We start from the raw sequence: 23881 nt of genomic DNA, 5'->3' as shown, positions 1-23881 counted from the left end.
ACATTTTCCTCCAACCAAGCCTGAGATAAGCTGATCATTTATTACAAGGAACACACCTTTGCTCACATGCTGCACACATAAAACACTCCAGCCATAGATTGTCATATTGCTGTAGCTCTCTGAAGTGTTCCCTGGGCAAGCCCAGGCTTCATTTCCCATTGATCTGTAACCAGTTAATCTCCCTTTTCTTAAAAGATGAATTTCATGCACCATTAAACTATGGAAAAACAACTTAGCAAGATTCTAGAGCTGAGCTTCAGCCCTCAATACCGAGGCCAGTACATACCTACCTGCAAGCCTTTTTTCTCCCAACAATGATGCAAAGGGCATTCTTGGTCAACACCCACTTCTGACAATTGTACAGTGCCCCAATTCTACACAGCACTGGGAACTGTCCACCACTAAAATTAATGGAACAAATTTTTAAGAAATGTGCTTAAAATTGGGATGAAACTCCAAAGAATCCACTTGCCAATGACAAAAGCTTTGATTAACTTAAAAAAGCAAAACCCCAAACATTTAACAAACTGTTTCATTACTGCAGACCCCTAGATGAGAATGTATACAATGTTTATAAAAATGGCACTGGACTATTTTTAAAACTTCTTTTACCTCACAATTACAGGACACAATAGCTTTGATTCCCCATATAACTCAGTTGGAACTCTTGTAAGCCGACTGAGAGGAAATGTCAGGTTACAGAGGGAAATGGCTATTGTAGTTGCTCAGAGATTTCAGAATCTCTGCTTTTGAATAACTTGTATAAATGCACCTAGCACATATATAGTATGTTTGAGTGGTCTAAGCACATAATGCACTTTAGGCCACTTTGGAAATAACCAGGGCTTTTTTTCAGCCGGAACTCAATTCCAGCACTTCTCAACGGGGTGCCACTGCCATTCTAAGAGAACGAGGGAGGTGTTTATGGTGAATTCTGGGACTTGCTCTTCTATAAAAATAACCAGTGTTATTTCCCAACTAAAAGATCTTTGGCCCACAACCCCCCTCAACCCTCTTTACATTAGGGCTGTATGACATTTCAGTACAATATGCTTGGTCAGATATACCCCATACAAATTAATGCTGTAATTGTTCTCATTATTAAGAAAAACGGTAAAGTGAGCTCCCAGGTATATTAAAAAATGCAAAGCTGTCTATTCAATTGCTTCTGGCTTTGGTGTCTGATTTAGTCCGTCTTGAGTGAAAGCCTATTTAGTGGCTACCAGGCATAGAATCGGTACTATCCACAATTGGTGTCACTATTAAGTTTGCTTGGAGAGCCAAGTGTACTATGTCAGCAATAATGAGAGCTATGACCCCTGGCTCATTTTGTCTTGGAGGGTCATCATCTGGTTTACCCGTGGAGAACAGAACAAAGCAGCAAAATGCCTTCTTTACAGGAGTAAACACTAGCCATAATTCTACACATATCTATGGATGCTTGCCTCTCCAGAATCTATGGAGCCTAAGGGTGCTTATCAATGCACTGAGCTTAACCATGAGAAAAGATTGATCCTTTAAAAAGGACCATAAGCAGACATTTATAGCCTACTAATGGCACTTAGAGTCCAGTCCTAAAAAATGTACTGCACCTGCAAAAAAGTGTGCCAAACACAGCCCCAATGTATGTGCATGCATGTGTGCATAAATAAATGTGTACCTGCATGCATAAATAAATTTCAAAGCTCTTTATAGTTATGTTGGAAGGGCACTGCACAGCAAATACAAGTAGATGCACCACTGCAGATCTTTAGGACTTAAGAAGAGAGGAAGAGTTTGGATTTGATATCCAACTTTATCACTACCCAAAGGAGTCTCAAAGCGGCTAACATTCTCCTTTCCCTTCCTCCCCCACAACAAACACTCTGTGAGGTGAGTGGGGCTGAGAGACTTCAGAGAAGTGTGACTAACCCAAGGTCACCCAGCAGCTGCATGTGGAGGAGAGGAGACGCGAACCCGGTTCACTAGATTGCGAGTCTACCGCTCTTAACCACTACACCACACTGGCTCTCTTGATACTAGTATGTCAAATTACTTAGGAACACTGGAATCTGCCTTATCAAATTATTGGTCCATCTATCACTACACTGTCTACGAATGCTAACATCCAGCAACTCTCCAGGGTTTGGAGCCGGTATCTTTCTTAAGCATCCTAGAGATTCCAGGGATTGAACCTGGGACCTTCCACATGCAGAGCAGACGTTCTACCACTGAGCCACAGCCCTTCGACCATTCAAGCAGAGGTGGCTCACTGCTTGTTAAATTTTCACCCCACCTCTGCAAGGCAAAGAAAGTAAAGTCAAGTCATTAAAGCAAGAATCCTATATGCACTTACCTGCAAAACAAGTCCCAGTAAACTGAATGGGACTTCCTTCTGACTAGGCATAAATATAGCATTGCACGTTAATAAGCTTCCATAGTACATCCATGTAGTGTTATGATCCCCTTTCTCAGGATCACTTAGCTCTTTTCATCATGACTGGGGAAACGGGAATAATTGCTCACAACTATATACAAAACGAGATGCTAGCACATATCACATCGTACTGCCGTTTTGTTTAGTGAATATATTGATAACTAAGTTTCAAGTTTTTAAACTAGTTTTAAATGGACAAACCCACAAATGCAATTCACTTTAGACGATCATCCTGACAAAGCAGCTGTTGCCTAACCTAAAAAACAGCAATACAAATGACCATGCTTAACTTCCTGGAGAAAATTTCTTCAAGCGTGGCCCAAAATATTTGGTATAACAGCATAAAGAGAAGTTATGAAGTGCCAAAACATGAGAAATCCCAATGGGTAGCGCTGTACAAATATTCACATAAAGCTAAAATGCAGCCTGCAACCAATGCCCTTAATGATAACCAGCTGGTGGGTTCCAGCCCCCCCCCCAGCCTCTCCCATTAGATTACATGTTGCCCTTTCTAAGCATCAACTCCCACAAGACCTAATGTCTCCTAAATTAGATTGTTAACATCTGCTGATTTTTGTCAATGGCCTGTTGGGCTTTTCTTTGATAGCCTTTCCTGTTCCCACTAAATCATGCTTGCTGTGGCCTTAACTAGAAGGGAGATAAGTGACGCTTTGCTGAGAGTCCCTACTAAGAAAATAACTAGGTAGAGGCCAATTCTTTACCCACCGCATTTCAGAAGACGTTTACAACTGAGTTTGCAAACCACACATATACGCTGCATCTGATATTTATTTTTGGCGATTTCAGGCTTACCTATAATATTGTAGCTCTGATTCTAGCTGCTGAATATATATCTGCAGCTGTGGCATTTTATGGGCTTTAGCTTCGAGTTCCTTTACTTTTCCAAGGCTGTTAAGGACAGCATACCGTGCTTCTTCAACCTTTTTCCTCATTTCCGCTTGCTCTCTCTTTAGACTGCGGTTGCAGTCTTCCAGGGCGACCAGAGCTTCGTGAGAATTCCTCAGTTCTTTTTCCAGTTCTTGGTTGAACCTAATTGCTTCTTCAATTTGTCCATCCCTAGAACTTCGGATTAATTCAACCTCTTTTAGAACACTTTGAAGGCACTTGGAAGTCTGGGACTGACCATTAGCTAATTGTCTCCGGTTGCTTATAAAACAGGTCCCATTATTCTTATGGTTAGCATGGCTCTTCCACAATCCTACCTACAATCAACAGGGCAGAGGTAGAAATATAAATTAGAAAGAAAGAAGCTACACTTTAATCAAGCAGATTTGTTTCAAATTCACTTTTGGTCTATGATGTTTTAGAAAGTCCAGATCATATAGGTCTCAAACAAGGCTAAAGTACCACAAAGACTGAACCATAGACCTATAGATGTCAGAAATTTCCAATGAAAACAAGAAAAGGAAATAAAATTGCTATAGTTTGCATCTTAGTCTATGGTCATGAATGGAAATCAGTCAGCAAATATGACCTATATTTGCTAACATCACTCTTGCTTTAAGTCCTCAAACGACACATAATTAATGGATTCTTTTAATATTGATTTCTAATGTAAATGAAATGTAAAAACAATGTATGTTATATAGCTTACATCAAAAAGTAGCATTAAAATAGTGGGCAGTCAGACAAATAACCTAGTATTTGGTGGAAACCAAACTGCAGTGGAACAGAAACAGTGCTGCTTTGTGATGGTTACAGGCTGGAAAGCAAACTGCTGCCATTTTACATTCCTTCCTATAGCCACCCATGCACAAACCTATGACTATCATACATTACGTTTTCTTACATTAATATGAATACAGTCAGCCCGCAACTTACACAGGGTCACATTTCGGGGATCGCACCTAAAGCCAAAATCACATATGGTCAAAAAATGTTGGGTTCGGTGGTGGGTGGGATTGCCAAATTCTTTTTTTTCCCCAGACGCCTGCCCCCAGTTGTTATTATTTTTAAACAAATTACAAAAAAGAGCCAAGTGTGCAAAGCTGTCCTGTAGTTAAGTGTGTAAGTTGTGGGCTTACTGTACTCAAATTTCCCCTCCCCAGCTCCATTCCAATACATGGGGCGGCTTCCTCGTAATACAAGAACTGGTCAAGGCATACACCCGTGAACAGGAGGGTCATAGGCTCTTAGGAGAATGGTACTAAAACCAATTTTTGAGGTTGGTCATTATGAGGCATGCTAAGCAATGAACACATTAGAAGCCATACAATAACAAACGTGCAGAACACACAATTGAGAGTGTATTCTGTGTATCTTTGATTCTCACAAAGTCACAAACACTATGATGTAATAGCTTGCCAGAAATTCAGAAGTGCATCAGAAGTATCACAGCCTGATACTATGATCTGTTGCACCAAATGTAGAAGTGCAGACTGTATCATCACTATGAACACAAACTTAAGTTCTTTTGAATCTGTATTTATGTTTACCTGCAAGGTAAATATACCCACACATCAGTACAGGGTAAAGCTGCTTTTATGACTATTTATTTTTATTAGGTTGTATCCAGTGGTGTCCATGCATGAGAATAGGCTTTGGCCTGTGCAGTGGAACTCCTCACAATCTGCTCCAGGGAGTTGAAGGACCCCCCCCCCCCCAGAACAGAGCTGGGTGTGCATGTGGGGAGGTGGGAGAGAGGAAGAGGAAGTCATGTTGCACTGGCAGGAGTCTTAAATGTTATTTAAAAGAGTTATATTCCATTTTCAAAAGAGTTGCTCCAACCTATCATCACTTATAAATAAAACAACAACAAAAATAGCACAGTGTGTCTTTTTTAAAGCAAATTACAAAGTGTGCTCACACACGCACACAACAATGTTTTTGAAACGGGAGAATTTTGATATGAAAAAGAGGAGGAAACATGGACGCCAGAGGGGCCTCCCTGGGTAGGAAGCTCCACAAAGTGGGGGCTCCCACTAATAAGGCCTTGTGTTATCACAGAGTGGGATTACACCTTCTCAGAGATGTCTGCAGGTGAGGGACCTGATGCATAGAGTCAGATTTCGTAGTAACTTTGGTTAGTATTTATGACCACCCATCTCCTCAGCAGGGGAAGGAGAAGATGAGGAAAACTTGTGGGGAGTGACAGCAGCAACAAGTGCTAGAGATTGAAAGTTGTTCCTTATGTTTAGACAAAATCCATTTTCTTTTAGTTGGTGGCCTTTCCCTCCAGGTCCCGCCCTCTGGGCAGCAAAAAAAACACAAATTTGCTCCACCACCTGTGCCAAAACTCTGAACTCCATTCACATCAAGGGGCTCCTTCCCATATAGACAACCTTCTGGCAGCCACATGATAGTGCTGGGCAGGACCAGAGACCCAAGTGCATGAAGCAAGAAATGAAAAGTTTACTTCTGTTTGTTGGGCTAGTTTCTACACCCACCCCCATATCCATGTCTCTTTCCTTCCTCCAAGCAACCAAGAGAGCCCATTATTCAGAATCAAGGACACATTTCATTCAGGTAAAAACACTCAAGAAAAAGGGGAACTAGTAAAAGGTGATCTATAAGATCTGAAGAAAAGTCAGAGTAGAAGGTGGAATTTGACACTGCTTTAGGGCGTGGCCTTGAGTGGGCGTGTCTATGGAGGAGGCGTGGCCTGGGGAGATTTCCCACGCCCAGAGAGCCCCGCGCTGTCTATGTAACAGTCCTTAAACTACCTGAAAACTATTTGATGAAACTTTACAGGGTGCTGCGAGAAAGGCCCTTTTTTTGCACGTGCCCACAGGCACTCCCGTCTTTCCTGTGACCTCTTTTCTGCCTGAATTCCAACGAAGTGAGCCCACGCTTGGACAGCCTCCCCCCCTCCGACCCCCTCACCTGCAGCGCCAAGCACCGGGCGTCGCTGCTTTGCAGAGCCGCCCTCATGTCCTCCACCAGCTCGCGCAGGCTGGCGTTCTCGTCCTCGAGCTTGACGATGCGGTCCTCCGCCTGCTCCAAGGCCACGATCTCCTCGTAGCACTCCCGGGAGCACGAGCCCGACGGCACCAGCCGGCGATCCGAGCCGGGCCCGGGGGGAGAAGGTGGCGGAGAGGACGACGAGGACGACGACGAGGTGGAAGCAGACCCCCTGGCGTTGCTGCTGCTGCTGCTGCTGCTCCGACGGCCGCCCTCTCTCTTGTTCGACGGCCCGCGCCCGGCCCCCGCCTCCTTCTCCCGGCGGCGCCGCAGCGGGCTGCGGAGCCGGATCTGGGTCTCGATGTGCTCGTTCTCCTTGCCGGCCGGCAGCCGCGCCACCCCCGCGACGCCCCGGCCCGTCGCGGGGCAGCCGGCCTTGGCGCTGAAGTAGCCGCACAGCTTGGCGTGGAACTGGCGGAAAGTCAGCTCCGGGGCGACGTCCTCGTAGAGGCCAGCGCATTCCTCCGGGTCGGCGGCCGCCTCGTCGCCGCCGCCGTCCGCCTGCAGCCCCAGCACCTCGCACAGGGTGCGGAAGTCCTCGCCGGGGATCCTGCCTTCGGCCTCGCAGTCCAGGTGGTGGAAAATCTCTTGCAAGTACTGGTCCAAGCCCGTGGCCAGCACCACGATTTCGTTCTCCACGCCCCGGTCCAGCCCGTAGTGGTATGCCAGGGCGCTGACCAGCCACTGGGTCCGGCGCGCCGGGCGGCCGTAGGGATCCCAACCATCAGACGGCTCCATCCTGGCGCGCCGCCGCCGCCGCCGCCTCCTCGCAACTCTGCTCGCCGCTCCCTCCGACCATGCTTCCCGCTTGCAATCGAGTTCCCCGGCTCGGGACGGGCAGAGCTCCCCGGGCCACGCCTCCTGCCTCGCTCCGCCCCTGCCCTGCTGAACGAGAAGGCGCCTCCCTCCGGGTTCGCTAGATGTTTATAATAGCAACCAGCACCACGCCTGCCGGCCTGCTAAAGGGCTCTAGGCATGATAAAAACCGCTAGGCATCAAAGCAAAGCAAAAGGGGGGCGGGGAGCAACTAACGTCACATGAGCAACAGCAGCCTCGAGAAACTTTGGGGATCAGATATCAGAAGGCACGTTGGGGCAGCAAAATTTGGATTTAAGAGCTGCGGATCTCCCCACCACTTTTTTCTCCTACAGTCAAGTACCTGCCCCGCCCCCCGGAGCACAGAATGCGGGTATTTAGCAGTACTGTATACAACTTGATTACGAAAGCCGAGCCCTTCATACTTCTGGCCGAACGTTTGTTTTTCTTTCAAATAATAAAAAAAAAGTTGTGATTATTAAAAAGCAGTATCTACTACATAACTCTAAACTTTCAGGCATAGAAGCTTGCAGTGCACCTGATTCAGATCAATAAACTCTGCGAACTTTTTGCACATGAGACTGACAGCAGTTTTCGGATCTTCCCACATCTGTACTTGCGTGTGAAATACCTCCCCCTTAATTCTTAATTTTTTTGGGGGGGGGGGTGAAGTTAGAAATTAACACCAAGGCCAGCCAAATGCAATTGGAAAAATAAATAGTGATCAGGCAATTTAAAAATGCCCTTGAAACTGGTAAATCTCAGTCTCCTAATTAGCTGAGCCTTTAAAATAGTCTATTCATTCTGAAAACATTCCCACTATTGTCAGCCTGAAGCAATTTGTTTCAGTAGAATTAATCTTCAGAAACAGGACTTTAAAATGGGAGTGTTTACAGAACTTTTGTTATAGTAGCACCACTCAAGAGCGACAGTAATAAATTCAACTATGTTTTTGCTGAAGGATGAAAGTAAATGACTCAGCTTCTTCATTCCTGGGTTTTGTCAGCAAATAGCTCATTATTTAGTTATTATTTTACTGCATTTGCGCTGGTCTCAGTGTTCATTTCTAACTTCATAAAGTTTCAATAATTAAGCTGTCACTAGGATCAGAAATGTTACGGGCCCATTTTTCAAGGCACATAAGGCAACAGTCATATAATCACCTACATGGCAGTCAACCCCAGTGGACCTAAGGGGACTTGCTTTGGAGCAGACATGCATAGGATTGCACTGTATGTTTAACATTTCGCAAAGCTGAACTGACTCCCGGAAGACAATGAAACTACTTGGGCATTTATTTATTTGTTACCTGCTCTTCACCATAAGGTCCCAGACAGGATTCAACAACAGACTATATAATTATAAAAACTGGTGACACCGTTGCCATAATAAAACATGTAAAAGAGTGCCAGATGGAACAGAAACGTATAAAAGGGGTGGCTGCAACTAAACAAATTACTTCAACTGTCACAGGCCGGGGTAAATAAATGCATCTTCAGCTTTGCAAGGAAGATGCTAAACACACCTCTTTGGAAAGAGAGTTCAGCAATTTAGGGGCAGCCACAGGGAAAGTGCTCTCCAGGTACTTCCCTGCACTTCTGAGGGTGGTGAAACTACCAAGAGAGCCCCCACCCCAGGAAATATCAGTACCCGAAGGTTGGTAGGGATGGAGACAGGCTTTCAGATGTTTACACGTAGCCAAACACTTTAAAACACCTTGCTGTCACACTGTTGTTTCTTGCTGCAGTTCTTCTGCATTGTGCTGTGGATTTCAAGGGCTTCTGGTTAAAAATAATTATGCATCTTACGATTTGCTGGTTATAACTTCTAAAAGATGTTTATTTGCTCCGCCACAACATATAATTAAAAGTACCTTGCTTCAAATCAACATGTTTTTGAAAAAGCTGTGAAGGCAGAAATATTTCACTGATGAAGTAACTTGCCCCTTAACCCTACAAAATGTTTGGCAAAGCATAAAGTGGTTGAAAGCATGTGTGTTGTGCTTGTACAGATTTTAAAACTGTCCCCTTTCTTTCACATGAGTAGCTGCAATAAATTGAGCTTCCTGTCCCAATTAGGACAGGCAGCTAATGCTATAATAAATGTTTGCTGATTAAAATGACTGTCCTTTCACAGCGACTCGAGGATAGTTACTTAATTTCATCTGTCTGGGAACATCCACAGCAAACTGTTTCCGAGGAACAAAGGAGCCCATTGACTTGTCTGCTTCAATAAAGTTCAGATTTCTGGCTATTCATATGATGAAATGTGAACATTCATAACATAAGCACTTTTTAGGCTCTCCCACTCCATTAGTCCTCCAGCAGCTCAAAATGGCAGGAGTAATGCCTTGTGTTCCCATACACACTTGAGTCCTGTAGGCTGACAGGACCATAAACTGAAGGGATATGTTAGTAACATCTTCCTAACAGATTTCTATCTGCATATTACATTCACTGAGTGGAAATGGGACTACTAAATCCCTGATGACAAGGGAACAACCAAACATGTAGTGGATTTATGGCAGCAGTGTGTTACTATATCACTAATTTTATGCAGTGCGGGAACACAATGCCAGAACCATGTGCCGGTGCATGAAGGTCTAGTGAAGGATGGAATGATGATGTAGTGGTAAAGGGGACCAGGTTAGCAAGTATCCCATACCCATTCAGGGTGTGCTTGATAGGGTGACATCGCTCTGAACTGGAGATTTATTTATTCTATTGCATTTATACTTCACCTGTTTCTCCAGGGAGTTTAAGGTGATACACCTGGTTCTTCACCCTCCTTATTTAATCCCCACAGCAACCTTGGGAGCTAGATTAGGCATAGAGGCATGACCATCTTTTGCTTGTAGACAACAATAATTAATTGCTGGTGGTACATTATAAACTTTCTCTTAGGATCAAAGCCAAGGTACTGGTTCAAGGCTAGCTGGCTTTTTTGCCTGTGGTGCAAAAGCCAGTGATTGAGCACTTGAACTATTTTAAGCCTATGTTCTTCTAGTGAACTACAGCCTGAAGCAAAGGTCTTCTCAGTTCTGGGTTATATGGCCTATCTATCCTTCCAGTCAGGGTTGGCCCAATACGTTTTGGTGTACAAGGAAAGGCAGTAAATGATGCCTTCTACCTCATCCCACCCCAATACAGGTCAAGCTGCTTTGACACCTAAGGTAGAAAACATCAAAAGTGTCTCTCTTCCCATCCCTGGCAGTGAAAATACCATAACAAAATACTGTAATAACCAACAGTCTGTTGCCCTTTCAGGACACCAAGAATCAGCTGCCTGAAGTGATTGCTTCACTCTGTCTAATGGTTGGGCCAGCTATGTGTCTATCCATCTGGAAAATGGGCCCATTGTCTGTTTGCCTATTGCATAGCTCAGTAAGTGGGAAGCTTGGGTCCCCTTTTTGCACCCATTATTATCTATTGTGGTCAGACTCTGAAAAAGATAATATTGCCTCACATCAACAGGAAGCAAGTCCCTCTGAGATGTAAATGCTCTGAAGTCTCCTCACAGTAGACTCAATTGTATGTATGTGTAATTAGAACCATATAGCTGAAAGACACTGTTGTCTCCACCGTGCCCAATTTCTGACGGAAACACAACCCAAGACCCCTGGAATCCCAAAATGCTCAACAGAGATTGGGAGGCCGATTACACTAATTTATTCTGCAGCAGCCACCATCTTCATGTATGTATGTATGTATGTATTATATTTTAAAGCGCTTTTTGTTCTATAGGATCCCATTCTCAACACTATTAAAACCACAATATCCAGTAATAAAGAAAATAAGCAATGGAGATAAAAGAGATGTGTCTTAAACTGATGCAGAAAAGTGAAGGAGACTCGGAGGGAAGCAACTGAACCGCCAAAAGACCCTAAGGACTAATGGGCCCTACCCATTGATGGGTCCGTGAGAAGGACTCTCCATGAAAACTGCAAAGGCTGGGTTGGCAGATACAGGGAAGGAAATGGAAATAGGCTGTACTGACAAAAATCCATGTCACACTGAACAATTCTCTAACGGGGCTGTACATCTTTTTTGTATTGACTTGATTTGTACAACATTTTTAGGTTGAGTCAAATATATTCCTTTGATTAATAATTAAATATAAAAAGGAAAAATAAGTAGAAAAGCCTCGCTGATTTTAATTTTTCCACCAAATTCTGTGTAAAGTTACATCTGTTTTTCTGCCTTTGTCGACTAAATGGCTCTCAGGCAAGAACTACAGCAGAAGGATCCTGGGGGGGCAGATGTTGAAACAATTACATTTGGTTTGTCTCAGCTATTTTAAATAGTAAAATGTCCCCAAGTGGAGATAATTGATTTAAAGACTAACAAAATCTTTACCAGGCGATAAAAGTGTCAGCGTAAATTTTACCACAACACCTGCAGTTTCCACATGAGTGGTGATTGAGATTCTTGGTCGCTTCTCTCACTGGAACAAAGGCATTAAAATGGTGTTGAAGGACACTGGGCCTTTGTTGAACTGCTAACTGCCCATCTGCTGGTCTTTTGATTTAAAAGAATAAAGGATGAATAATTTGAAGGTAAATCTTTTACTTTTTATTCAGTGTGATAAAAAGGAAAAGTGTAGGTCAACATGATGACAATCCATAATTAAATAAACTGATACAGCCTTTTGAGATACAATACATTCTCTGTCCTTCTTTCCCCTTATTTCTAGGGCATGAGATTCCATTCCATAACACGATTATTCTGTAATTGAAATGATTCAGCACAATGCAGACAATATAACTGCATAGCACACAGGTCACTGCTCCAACAAAACTGGAATGTCTAGTTGACGTTTTCCTAAGAAACCATTACTAGATCATGCAGTACCTGAAATGATGATACAACACTTCTAGGGTTAACCTCTCTTATCAAGAACCATTTGCTGTAAAGTATCAGACAATGACAGCAAATTTTACCACAGCAATGACAAACCTAGACAGCATCTTAAAAATCAGAGACATCACCTTGCCAACAAAGGTCTGTATAGTTAAAGCCATGGTTTTCCCAGTAGTGATGTATGGAAGTGAGAGCTGGACCATAAAGAAGGCTGATCGCCGAAGAATTGATGCTTTTGAATTATGGTGCTGGAGGAGACGCTTGAGAGTCCCATGGACTGCAAGAAGATCAAACCTGTCCATTCTGAAGGAAATCAGCCCTGAGTGCTCACTGAAAGGACAGATCCTGAAGCTGAGGCTCCAATACTTTGGCCACCTCATGAGAAGAGAAGACTCCCTGGAAAAGACCCTGATGTTGGGAAAGATGGAGGGCACAAGGAGAAGGGGACGACAGAGGACGAGATGGTTGGACAGTGTTCTCCAACACTGGAGAACATGAGTTTGACCAAACTGCGGGAGGCAGTGGAAGACAGGAGTGCCTGGCGTGCTCTGGTCCATGGGGTCATGAAGAGTCGGACACGACTAAACGACAACAACATCAGACAATTGTTTAGCAGTGCAATTTTGGCTATGTCTGCTCAGAAGTTAGACCCATTTAATTAAATAGGACTTACTCCCAGGTTTAGGATTGCATCCTGCTGAGAGTATATCAACTGAAATCAGTGTTAGTCACCTTCAGTCTCATTGATTTCAATGCGGATTCCTCAAAGCATGTAACCCATTGGTCAGAGAACCCACACTGTGACTTTCAGAATTTGGACAGCAGTATTGGTATAGTCTACACTAATTTTACAGGTGGCAAATCACCACTTGATGTGTTTGTTCGTGTAGCCAAATGAAGGCCGATGCCATGGTGGTCACTTGCAATTGATGCTGTGTGCATGCTGTTCCTTCATATGTGAAGCTGGTCTCTCGACTCCACATGGTTCAGATGATTTAAAGAATCATGCTAGCACAACTATCTGCAAGGAGGAGGATGTGCCAAAAAGCATGGGAAGCAAGCCACCTCATATAACACTGACCTATGTGTAGAGATGCCAGCCTGCTGAAATCTACCCAGTGATAGCTAGTTGAGGTGAGATTTAAGAATCCAAGTCCAGCATCAATGCTTATATCTACTTATTGACATGTACTGTATTTACATATACAGTGGTACCTTGGGTTAAGTACTTAATTCGTTCCGGAGGTCCGTTCTTAACCTGAAACTGTTCTTAACCTGAAGCACCACTTTAGCTAATGGGGCCGCCCGCTGCCGTTGCGCCGCCGGAGCACGATTTCTGTTCTCATCCTGAAGCAAAGTTCTTAACCCGAGGTAATGTTTCTGGGTTAGCAGAGTCTGTAACCTGAAGCGGATGTAACCTGAAGCGGATGTAACCCGAGGTACCACTGTGGCTACTTAAAGCTACATAGCGTTGCGAGTACTTCTAGATCCATTACAGTGGTACCTTGGTTCTCAAACACCTTGGTTCCCAAACGCAGAAAACCCAGAAGTAAGTGTTCTGGTTTCAGAGCATTTTTCGGAAGCCGGACGTCCGATGCAGTTGTTGGCTATTGTTTCCGGGACGCCTGCACCAATCAGAACCTGCACCTTGGTTTTTGAACATTTGGGAAGTCAAACGGACTTCCAGAATGGATTGTTTGGCACTTTTGCTTTTGCTGTTTGTTTTGCGTTTTTGTTTTTGAGGCTTTTTCAGTTAAATTGTTTTTCTGACTGTGTGGAACCCAGTTCAGCTACTGATTGATTGACTGTGTGACTGCAGAAATGGATAAAAGCATCCAAACATTGACTACCATCAGTGCAGGTAAGAAAAAAAAATTATTTAAAAATTTCTCATCTACAATACTGTCTTATTTATTTTATAGCACAGTAGATTTATTATTGCTTTCCCAGTGGTCTTGTTAGATAGTAAAATTTTTCTTAAATTACTGTTTTAGGGGTTGTTTTTAAAAGTCTGGAATGGATTAATATATTTTGCATTATTTTCTATGGTTAAGTGTGCCTTGGTTTTGGAATGCTTTGGTTTTGGAACGGACTTCCGGAATGGATTAATTCTGAGAACCAAGGTATCTCTTTTGATGGGGCAGGTTCTGTAAAGCCTGTCTTTTATTTGTATGGAGGTGGGGTTTTTTTTGGGGGGGGTTATTGGTTTGTTTGTTGTAAATAGTTTTAGTGTTTATACTGTGTAGTATTCTGCTTTGAGTCACATTTGTGAGTAGAGGACTAATAAATAATAACAATTGTCCCAGCACATATTAGCTGCATCAAATCCCCTTTCCTGAACAATTTAAAGACACATTAACCACACAGAATCACATAGTTATGGGCTTTTGTGCCTTTCTTGTGCTGCAGTCCTTTACTTGTTTACTGATAAGTAAGTTTAATAGGGTTTACTCCCAGGTAAGTGGGGACAAGACTGCAGTATTATTGTGTAGAAAGGTGGCCAAGCCATGTGACTCCCCACAGACCTGTTGAGAGCAGGACTGAGCAACACAAAGGTAAAATACCAACAGTTCATCAACACCATTTAGCTGCTGTGAAGGTTTCTGCTAGAGTGCCACTTCTCTGCTGTGGAAATGTTTTGCAATAATTATTACAAGATGACAGCTGGTGCCAAACAATGTGATGATACTAGAATGTTGTAAAAGCAACTGCAGATAAACAATCTGCTTATGTGGAAACAAATGAAAAGAACTGTATTCTAAGGGATTAAGAAGCTGCATCTAGGAAGCTGTAGCTGAAAATCTTGACATTAAAGAACTTGAATTAAATAAATCTGGCTGTTACCAGGCTTGTTTTTAAAAGACGGATTCTGCCTGATGTGCAGCAGAAATAAGATGTGGCTTCAAGACCAGTAGCTACAGGAGACAATGGATTCCTTTTCTCCATCAATAGGATTCAGATTTTACCATCAGTGACTTAGCCACACAAATACTACTAAGCTCTTTAAATCACCAATACGGTTGAAAGACAGACACACTGAAAGTTAAAGTCCATTATTTATGGCTTTAACTAATCTATAGCTATAATATACAAACGCTTCCCAACAGACAGGCTGCTTGATATCAGGAAGGGAATCTGACTCCTTAAACTCCTCTTCCAAGGAGCTGAGGGCTATGCACACAGTTGTCCCACCAACTGTGTCCTCACAGCAAACTTATGAGGTAGGGTAGACTGAGAGTGAACAGATCAAGAACATCCAGTGACCTTTTTGGCTGAGGGGGGGGGGGATTTGAATCTGGGTCTCCCCTGTCCATCTCCAATATTCTAACCACTATACCACACCAGCAAGCTAGGCTTTCAGGGTTTCTGTACCTTCTTAGTAACAGATGGGTTCCATAAAAAGGTCTCTCCACCAACCTGTTGTTTCCAGGTGTAGAGCCAGTGTGGTGTAGTGGTTAAGAGCAGTAGTCTCGTAATATGGGGAACCGGGTTCGCTTCCCCGCTCCTCCACATGCAGCTACTGGGTGACCTTGGGCCAGTCACACTTCTCTGAAGTCTCTCAGCCTCACTCACCTCACAGAGTGTTTGTTGTGGGGGAGGAAGGGAAAGGAGAATGTTAGCCGCTTTGAGACTCCTTCGGGTAGTGATAAAGCGGGATATAAAATCCAAACTCTTCTTATGTCTTTTTCCCTAGAAACTGATACGCTGATGGGAGGGGGGGGGGGATACAAAAGGAGACTGCAATGTAGGCAACTCTACTGGAGCTTGCGTTAGTCGCTGGCTAAATAGTATTTCCTACATTGTTTGTTCCTTTGTCCAGGGTCACTTTGTTCATTTTGCTTCAGATTCTCTGCATTGTCTTTCATCCACCACTCTTGAGTTCACAGTAATCAAGAGCATCTGGGATTCCTATCCACAAAGAGCAAATAAAGAGACTTTGAGCCTCTTGATCTGCTTATTTACCCCCTTGCCAATTTGCTGGGACATTGTGCAACGTAGCACCGTTTTGTCTCCTATCTACAGTCAAACCATAGATCTCAGTGGATTTACATGGTGGTCTGTCAGCATCAAGGACCACAGTATCTTGTTTACACAAGAAGACATAAACCAGGGCTGTACTGTATGTCGTAATCCAGTAGTAATGTCATTCAGTCTCTGAGAACCGGCCACCATGTTGTCTTTATTATAGGTTTGCGTGGCCATGTTTGTTTCTTTCAAGTCCTTTGAACAACAGTTTATGGAATTGCTAAGCTGTTTGTGATTGGCAATGCTTGTATTATGGAAAAGCCACATAAGAAGGGTCACCGGCTACTTTCATAGCTCCTTCCATGGGCGTAGCCAAGGGGTGGCAGGGAGGGGGCAGCTGCCCCCCTAAATCAATCAAAATACACAGCTGAGGTTCTGTCCCCCTTAACAAAAATCCTGACCACGCCCATGGCTCCTTCTCATTTCCCCTTAATTCAGCCAAAGATGCTGTTGGAAGGCTGATGTTTTTGAGGCCTGGGGGCAGGGGTAAGGAGTGAAGGAGGAAAGTCCTTTTTGCAAGCAGAAGTCCTTCTGCAGGGCTTTCACTGATGGATTATGTTAGGTGAATCCCACTCTCTGTTATGTTTCTTAAGTAATATGCATAACTCAGTAGCCCTTCTTTCAAGATTTTAATGCAAGAGCAAAGCCTTCCCATTGTATGACTCATTTTCCATGCACTAGATACCAAAAAGAACTGGTGTTCATCATACCATTCACAGCTGGGATTCTTCTCCAATCTCATAACCCCTTACGCAGGATTTGGCAGATTTTGTATCCAGATGGGAATAACGTGAGAGAATCAAAAGGGGTGCGTATGATGGGTGTTGACTGTACTCTCTGGCTCATAGTCGAGACAATGTTCTAGCCAGGCCTGTATGTAAGTGTTCAAAAAGTTCAACACAGTGAGTTAAAAGAGTTTAATTACTACACCAAGGCTGATTTTAGCAAAACAAATAGAAGCAAAAGAAAAAGTCAGGTTAATGTTTGAAATGTTACATATATAATAAGATAGCTTGTGATAGATAAAGATATTGATATGCACTTTTCTCTTATGAGTGATAAGTGGAATAATACTTCAGTGTTTGGTTTCCTTTTAGAGTACGTTGGAGACTGGCATCTTTGCAATACAGTGGTACCTCGGGTTACATCCGCTTCAGGTTACATCCGCTTCAGGTTACAGACCCGCTAACCCAGAAATAGTACCTTGGGTTAAAAACTTTGCTTCAGGATGAGAACAGAAATCGTGCTCCGGCAGTGCGGAGACAGCAGGAGTCCCCATTAGCTAAAGTGGTGCTTCAGGTTAAGAACAGTTTCAGGCTAAGAACGGACCTCTGGAACGAATTAAGTACGTAACCAGAGGTGCCACTGTATTTACTTACAAGTATGCAAGCAGAGCATGCTGTCAGCAGGCAGCAGATCCCCAGACAACTTGTGTAACCTCCACCAAAGGCATACCATTTCAAACTAAGGCCAGGCAGAAATGTTCATCTCTCCCTGTCCCTCCCTCAAGCTGCAGGGGGGCCACCGATTCCAAATTCTGATGCATATATAATATCAAACAGCCAAGAAGGATGTCTGGCAATCAAGAAACCATCTCCTATGCCTATTACCCAGCAATGAGCCTATCAAAGCAAGTCACCCAGGAGGCTTAACACCATTATCTTTGCAGCCATTTTACCTTTCTTGGATTGTGGCCCTTTCCAAGCCTTCTATATTCCCTATAAAGCAGTACTCATGATGGGAGATGCCCTCCTCTCCCCACCCCCCCAACCCCCGTCTGTCACACACTGGCTTATAATCTAAAATGGTTTATAGTTTAAGATTTGCTGCACCCAGGGGTTAAAAGGTTTGGCACCCACAAACTGATGACACTATGCAGGACTGCCAGCTTGACCCTGTGAACATGGATGGCTGTGGGTGCAATGCAGTGTGCATGGCCCTGCCACTGAAATTTGTGGGAAGTGGCATCTCATATATATATATATATATATATATATATATATATGAGAGACATTGTGTTGCTATGGTGTCATTGGCAGCTCCACCAAGTAACATGCTTTCACATCATAAGCATCTGTATGTCCCAGTTCTGTGGGGCTTCCTAGTGTTCTCTCAGCAGTCTTGCACATTCATGAGCGTCGTTTGGAATGCGTCCGTTGCACGTGGAACTCCGCAGGGCAGCCTTTTATGCAACATCCCAGGCCGCTGCTTGAGGCCGTGCTTTTCGTGTTGCCTGCGGCCTGCCTCCCGCCGTTTTGCGCCCCTTTCCTCGGGACCCTCCTTGGGCTCCCAGCGCTCCTTCCTCGCTGGCGTCTGCACGACTTACTCGGCTTCCCTCGGCGTTTACCCACAGCCGCTGCCTCTGCAAACAGCGGGCTCTCGGGCAAAGCCTCTTGCGGTCGAGCAAACTCGTGCTTCTCTCGGGATCCCTACGCCGAGCAGCTCTATTGCAGCGCTGGAAGGGGCGGGAGTGGGACTTCTTTTCAGAGTGGCGGATGGAGATGGAATGGAGAACGCCCACGCCTAAGGCGCGTTTAGTTTTGTTGGTGTTGCCGCGCGCCTCCAAGCTAGAGCGAGTTTCCTACCGAGGTTGGCGGGATGGCGCGGGACACTGGTCGGGCGAGGTAAACGCGGGGACTCTTGTGTTCAGAGGCGCTGAGCAACCTCCCGCGCCTCTATATTTTCCTCCCCATTTGCTGTGAAGTGAAATAATTCTTGTAGCTTGGTTGGCTTTGCAAGGGGACGAAAGCTGCTAGACCTCTGCCCAGTTTAGCTCGCTGGGACTTACTTTCGAGTAGACCCGAATAGGTTTGCCCTGTAAACTGCCCAATAGAAAACTTCATCTGACATTTTTGTGGTTATTGAAGCACTTTTTGCCTTTCTCTACCTGGGTTTCTGAACAGGCCTCTGGACTCCGTTGCTCCTTCCCACCCAACTTAAATCCCTGCTCAGAATTAAGCCTTATTGAATTTAGTGGGTCTTACTCTCAGGTAAGTAGGGATCGCACCATTAGCACAGGTGTGTGTCTGAATGAAGGTTAGATGCTCTCCATTCTCTCTCTGTATATATACTGTTACATCTTGGCTGCCTCTGTTTTTTAGTGGACCTAATCCTAGGGGTCAAAAGGGGGAAGGCGCAGACCATGTGCAGAGTGCTTTTTTATTTTTAGTATTTAGGGTTTTAAAAACACCTCTTTATGGAGTTTGAGGATAAGTTCCCCTGCAGAGGGCCTGGAAACAAGAGAAACTTGATTGTGCACGTAGTGTCATTTCTTGAAGGAGAGAAAGGGTGTGTTTCTGAATTTGAGTGTATTGATGATGTGTTGTGCTTTAACCCTCATCTTCGATGGCCACACTAATGAGTGCGAAGCTGAAATCATATGATTTGTTGAGACAGGCCCAGTACTCTGGGTTCTCTAGTTTATCTGTGAGGTAGTGGCTGGATGGCCAACACATGCATTCAGGTTCCCTGAAAGTGCACCTTTTTGTTAAGGTATGAATCTCCATATTGTAGTGCAACAGGCATCAGCTGATATTCACACTTACGCGTGATTACCGTAGATGACAACCAACCTATATTGGGGGAGGTAGCCAATGTAGTGCCCTGCAAAGGTGTTGTACTGCAACTCCCACCAGCTCCCACCAGCATAGTCAGTGATTGGGGGGGGGGGATAGGTGTTGTAATCCAAAACTTCAGGGTCTGCCTACCTTGGTCTGAAGGGCACCATGTTGGCTACTCTTGGTTTATATGTGGACATGGTGGTGGTTCACACATACATACAGTGGTACCTCAGGTTAAGAACTTAATTCGTTCTGGAGGTCCGTTCTTAACCTGAAACTGTTCTTAACCTGAAGCACCACTTTAGCTAATTGGGCCTCCCGCTGCTGCCGCGCCACCACACAATTTCTGTTCTCATCCTGAAGCAAAGTTCTTAACCCGAGGTACTATTTCTGGCTTAGCGGAGTCTGTAACCTGAAGCGTCTGTAACCCGAGGTACCACTGTACTAACAACCAAGAAATGGCTTGACCGGAAATATTTTTCTACAGTGGTGCCCCGCAAGACGAATGCCTCGCAAGACGGAAAACCTGCTAGACGAAAGGGTTTACCGTTTTGGAGGTGCTTCGCAAAACGAATTTGCTATGGGCTTGCTTCGCAAGACGAAAATGTCTTGCGATTCCTGGGGTTTTTTTCCCCTCCCCCCCTTTTTCCCAAGCCCCTAAGCCGCTTAACAGCTGTTAGCTAAGCCGCTAATAGCCTTTTAGCAGCTAATCCGCTAATCCCTTAAGCCTTTAATAGCCGCTAATAGCCGCTAAACCGCTAATAGCGCTAATCCGCTAATGGGCTTGCTTCACAAGACGAAAAAAACCGCAAGACGAAGAGACTGGCGGAACGGATTCTTTTCGTCTTGCGAGGCACCACTGTACTTTGGAAACCTCAATTCCAGTCAAGCTTTTTGTTGTTGTTGCAGATGTACAGATTCTTCTCAGTTGGGGATGTGCTTTTTCAGCTTTGAACACATGTAGCATTTGCCTGCCATCGCCCCTGCCAACAACAGGTGGTATGCAAGGTTGCAAGGCAGATGCTGCTTTACAGGCTAGTGGCTGTACGTCTGATAAAGAGCTTTTTGATATTGCATTCACCACTTGTAGCGTCAACAGGAGACAAAGCTACAGATGGGGGTAGCACCTAAATCAGTCTTCAAAATGGCAAAGCTGAGCAGATGTCTGTGCTCTCCCCGCCCCATACATTTAATGTGGTACTAATTCTTCCATCTAACTAGGCAGTGTTATTTGCCTAGTTTGCATATTGGGAGCGTGATGGTTTCGGTTTTAAATTAGGCAATGTGTTTATTGTGTGTTGAATGCACATGGTGGGAAAGCTAAGTACGATACAGCCATGGGAATCATGTACATGACACCCTTTTGGGTGTAGTGGTGAATGTGAAAGGAAGCTTGCTTTTATATGCACATTTCCATCATTGGTTTGGGGTGCTCAGCCATTGGTTATTCCATGTTACTTCCCTTGCCTGTGGCTGCCTGGGTGTTCGTTTTCCCACCCACCCCTTTCCCCTTCAATTCAACTTCCACAGATCTTGTGGGAGAAGTGATAAGTCTTCATCAGATTGGCACATTGCTCAGTCAACATTAGAGAGGGTGGAGTAGCATAGTGATTAATTGTAAGCTGTGAGGCATGAAGTCCTAGTGTCAAATCTCAGCTCATTCTGAAAGCAGCCTTAAGCAAACTCCCTCTCTTAGCTTTAGTGTTCCGTGAGCAATATTTTGTTTACTGTTAGTTACGTTTCTGCTCCTTCCTTCCTGGAACTCAAGGTGGTGGTGTTCATAGGATTCTCAGGTGATCTCTCAAGATCAGGCCCAGACCAGCATAGCTTCAGAAGGGTTGCCCTTGGATCTGTGGAACTAACTCTGGTGTATCTTACTGCAACATTTCCATTCTAGCCCACATAAATGTTTGCTAGATGGCCAGAATGCCCACCTATAAATATTGACCATTTCTGGTATGTTTATAGCCTTGGAGAAGAAAATAATTATCTACCAAATTACAAATGCTTTGCTTTTTGGCTGCCAGGAGGCAATTGTTGCTTGCCACAGGTGACCAGATGAGTGGCTATTTAGAATTCTACTTTACAAGTTTAAGGATAACTAACTTGTGGCTGAATCACATGCTAATTGGTTTCTCATCTCATCACTCAGTTGGTTATAATCTCTTGAGCCCCAGCTGAATGTGTGAGCACAGAAATAACAATGTGCCTGAGGTAGTCTTGTTAGATTTGGCAATTTCAGGTGTGCAACTCATCACTTGATGTTGTGGCTATCAAGTGATGATTATGCATATGTGAATTTGCCCTTTCATAATGTATCTGAAGTATTTGAAGTGCTTAATAAAAGCACTGTATAAATTACAATCGTACCTTGGTTCTTGAACGTAATTCATTCCAGAAGTCCATTCGACTTCCGAAAACATTCAGAAACCAAGGCGCAGCTTCCGATTGGCTGCAGAAGCTTCCTGCACTCAATTAGAAGCAGTATCTGACATTCTGCTTCCAAAAATGTTTGCAAACCGGAACACTCAATTCTGGGAACTAAAACAGAACAGAAGGAATTGGAAGTCCAAAGAACTAATAATTTTAATTCTATCACAGGATGGCAAGTAGACTGCCAGATGTTGAGGAGCAAGATGAGGATGAGTGTGAGCCAGTTGAGTCAAAAGGGTCAGATAACACCGTGCGTTCGGACAGCACCTTTGGAACTGAAAGCCCAGAGGCAGGTGAGGGTGGTCACCCTACGCCTGAAGATGAAAGCACAACATGCTCTCAATCCATGAGAAGTGAAGCGCTTGATTCTGAGCACCGGATTAACTGCACATTCTCAGTCTCGCTGGCTGTTCCACTTGTAGCTCCAAGTAGGTAAATTGAATTTATCAGTCCTTTTCATTACTTTCAGAAGATGTTGTCCCAAAATATTAAGGAGAACATTGCCCCCCACCAAAAAAAACCTGTTTCATCCCCCCCAATAGTTATGCAAAAGCCTTATTCTGCATTGCCCAGTGGTTACATCTCTGGTTGTCTCACAGTTGGTAGTGATGCAGAGTACCAACTATTTTTGAGTTCTTGTCAGTGCTCACATGTTGGCATATTGTGTGACTGGGCTAATTGTCCCAGGTCTTGTATATTTGTGAGCCTGAACCTGGCATAATTTTTAGTTCATGTGTTCTCTTGTCTTAATAGTTTAAGGTGTGGATCCCTCCATTACGGAGCATCATGCTCTGTTAACACCTTCCTGGGCCTGATTTGGCCCTTTGTAGCTGCTACTCTCTTGTTCCTTTAGCATCTTCCAATAGTGTGGGCTTCCTTGCACATTCTCACAGTCATAGTACCACAATACTGTTGTTTTCCAGCAACATGCTTAACATGTTTTCCCTCTGGAAAGGAAAAAGGTTAGGCTTGTGGCTGGTGTAGATAAATACTTTATATTGGAATGGTTTTTGCTAACTCTTGAAGTTTGAAGAATTGGGAAAGATTATCGTGCATCATGCCTACAGAATTTAGGAACTAATGCTCCTGCTCAGCTTGGAAACTACCTTTGAGAAAGGATTTTGGGAAGAGAGTTACTGGTTTTTGCCAGGGAGCTAAATTGAATGTACAACTTCCACTAGATATGAAGGCCAGATCCTAGCAGGGACCCCAGCAGCTCTGCAGAAGATGTGTGTGTTCAAATGTGTGTGAGAAAAATAAGATTCTTGGAAAGATTTGTTTACATAAAATGTGGAAAATGATATTTTGTAACAGTTGGATTCTCTTCCCACTTCCAATTTCTGTTGGGATATTTTTCTAGCAAATAAGCCTGTGGTGGCCTCTAGACAAGATATTTCAAGAACAGCATCTAAAATGAGAGACACATATATTCCAAAAATGCATCGTTTTTATCATATTGAATATTTTCTTCTGCCCGATGATGTTGAACCCCGAAAATTAGATTTGGTGCTATTTGGTCCAGTGGCTAAACTGTTTCTGGAATCAGAATCTAAGGTAAGAAGAACAAGCAACATTTACTAATATTACTGAAATCTGAGGAAAGGGGCTACTGCATAGCAATTTAATCCTATATGGTTGGTCTCCTTGGATTCTAGACTGGTTTCAAAGGATTTTTGAAATACTTATTCTGTGTTCTTCTGAGGTTTCTATAAAACAACTTATAACAAACATTTATGTACAAAATACTGCCCTGATTGTCAGTAGATATTCCAAAAGTTATTTTCTTCGTCTCCAGCTTCAATACATATGACAATTACCTGGACTATATCTTATCAGGTGAACCTAGCATC

At 43.9% G+C, this 23881-nt stretch overlaps 2 protein-coding genes across 16 annotated transcripts in view; one reads left to right on the top strand and one right to left on the bottom strand.

Annotated features, from left to right (window-relative positions):
• EFCC1 (EF-hand and coiled-coil domain containing 1) overlaps positions 1-7588 on the bottom strand; it is a 61855-nt gene extending 54267 nt beyond the window's left edge. For 2 of the 8 annotated variants that reach the window (XM_083421202.1, XM_083421207.1), the window contains exons 1-2: positions 6260-7339; positions 3230-3639 (exon numbers count right to left, since the gene is read on the bottom strand). In XM_083421202.1, coding sequence (XP_083277328.1) covers positions 3230-3639; positions 6260-7075 — 1226 coding nt within the window. In that variant the 5' untranslated portion in view covers positions 7076-7339. Of the gene's footprint in view, positions 1-3229; positions 3640-6259 lie in introns of all 8 variants that reach the window. The other 6 variants (XM_083421203.1, XM_083421206.1, XM_083421205.1 and 3 more) reach the window with 6 other exon arrangements.
• A 10872-nt stretch (positions 7589-18460) lies between these two features.
• Positions 18461-23881, top strand: part of CFAP92 (cilia and flagella associated protein 92 (putative)) — a 53297-nt gene continuing 47876 nt past the window's right edge. For 2 of the 8 annotated variants that reach the window (XR_014506347.1, XR_014506348.1), the window contains exons 1-3: positions 18498-18662; positions 22200-22459; positions 23392-23585. Coding sequence is in view for 6 of the 8 variants with exons in the window: in XM_083420720.1 (XP_083276846.1) it covers positions 18637-18662; positions 22200-22459; positions 23392-23585 (480 nt within the window). In the remaining 2 variants the exon portion in view is untranslated. Of the gene's footprint in view, positions 18663-19003; positions 19029-22199; positions 22464-23391; positions 23586-23881 lie in introns of those variants that run through there. The other 6 variants (XM_083420720.1, XM_083420717.1, XM_083420722.1 and 3 more) reach the window with 5 other exon arrangements.

The sequence above is a fragment of the Podarcis tiliguerta genome (genome assembly GCF_965153285.1).
Source record: "Podarcis tiliguerta genome assembly, chromosome: 2".
Classification (NCBI taxonomy): Eukaryota; Metazoa; Chordata; class Lepidosauria; order Squamata; family Lacertidae; genus Podarcis; species Podarcis tiliguerta.
Note: the sequence above shows the minus strand (reverse complement) of the source record. Positions and strands in the feature narration are given on the sequence as shown.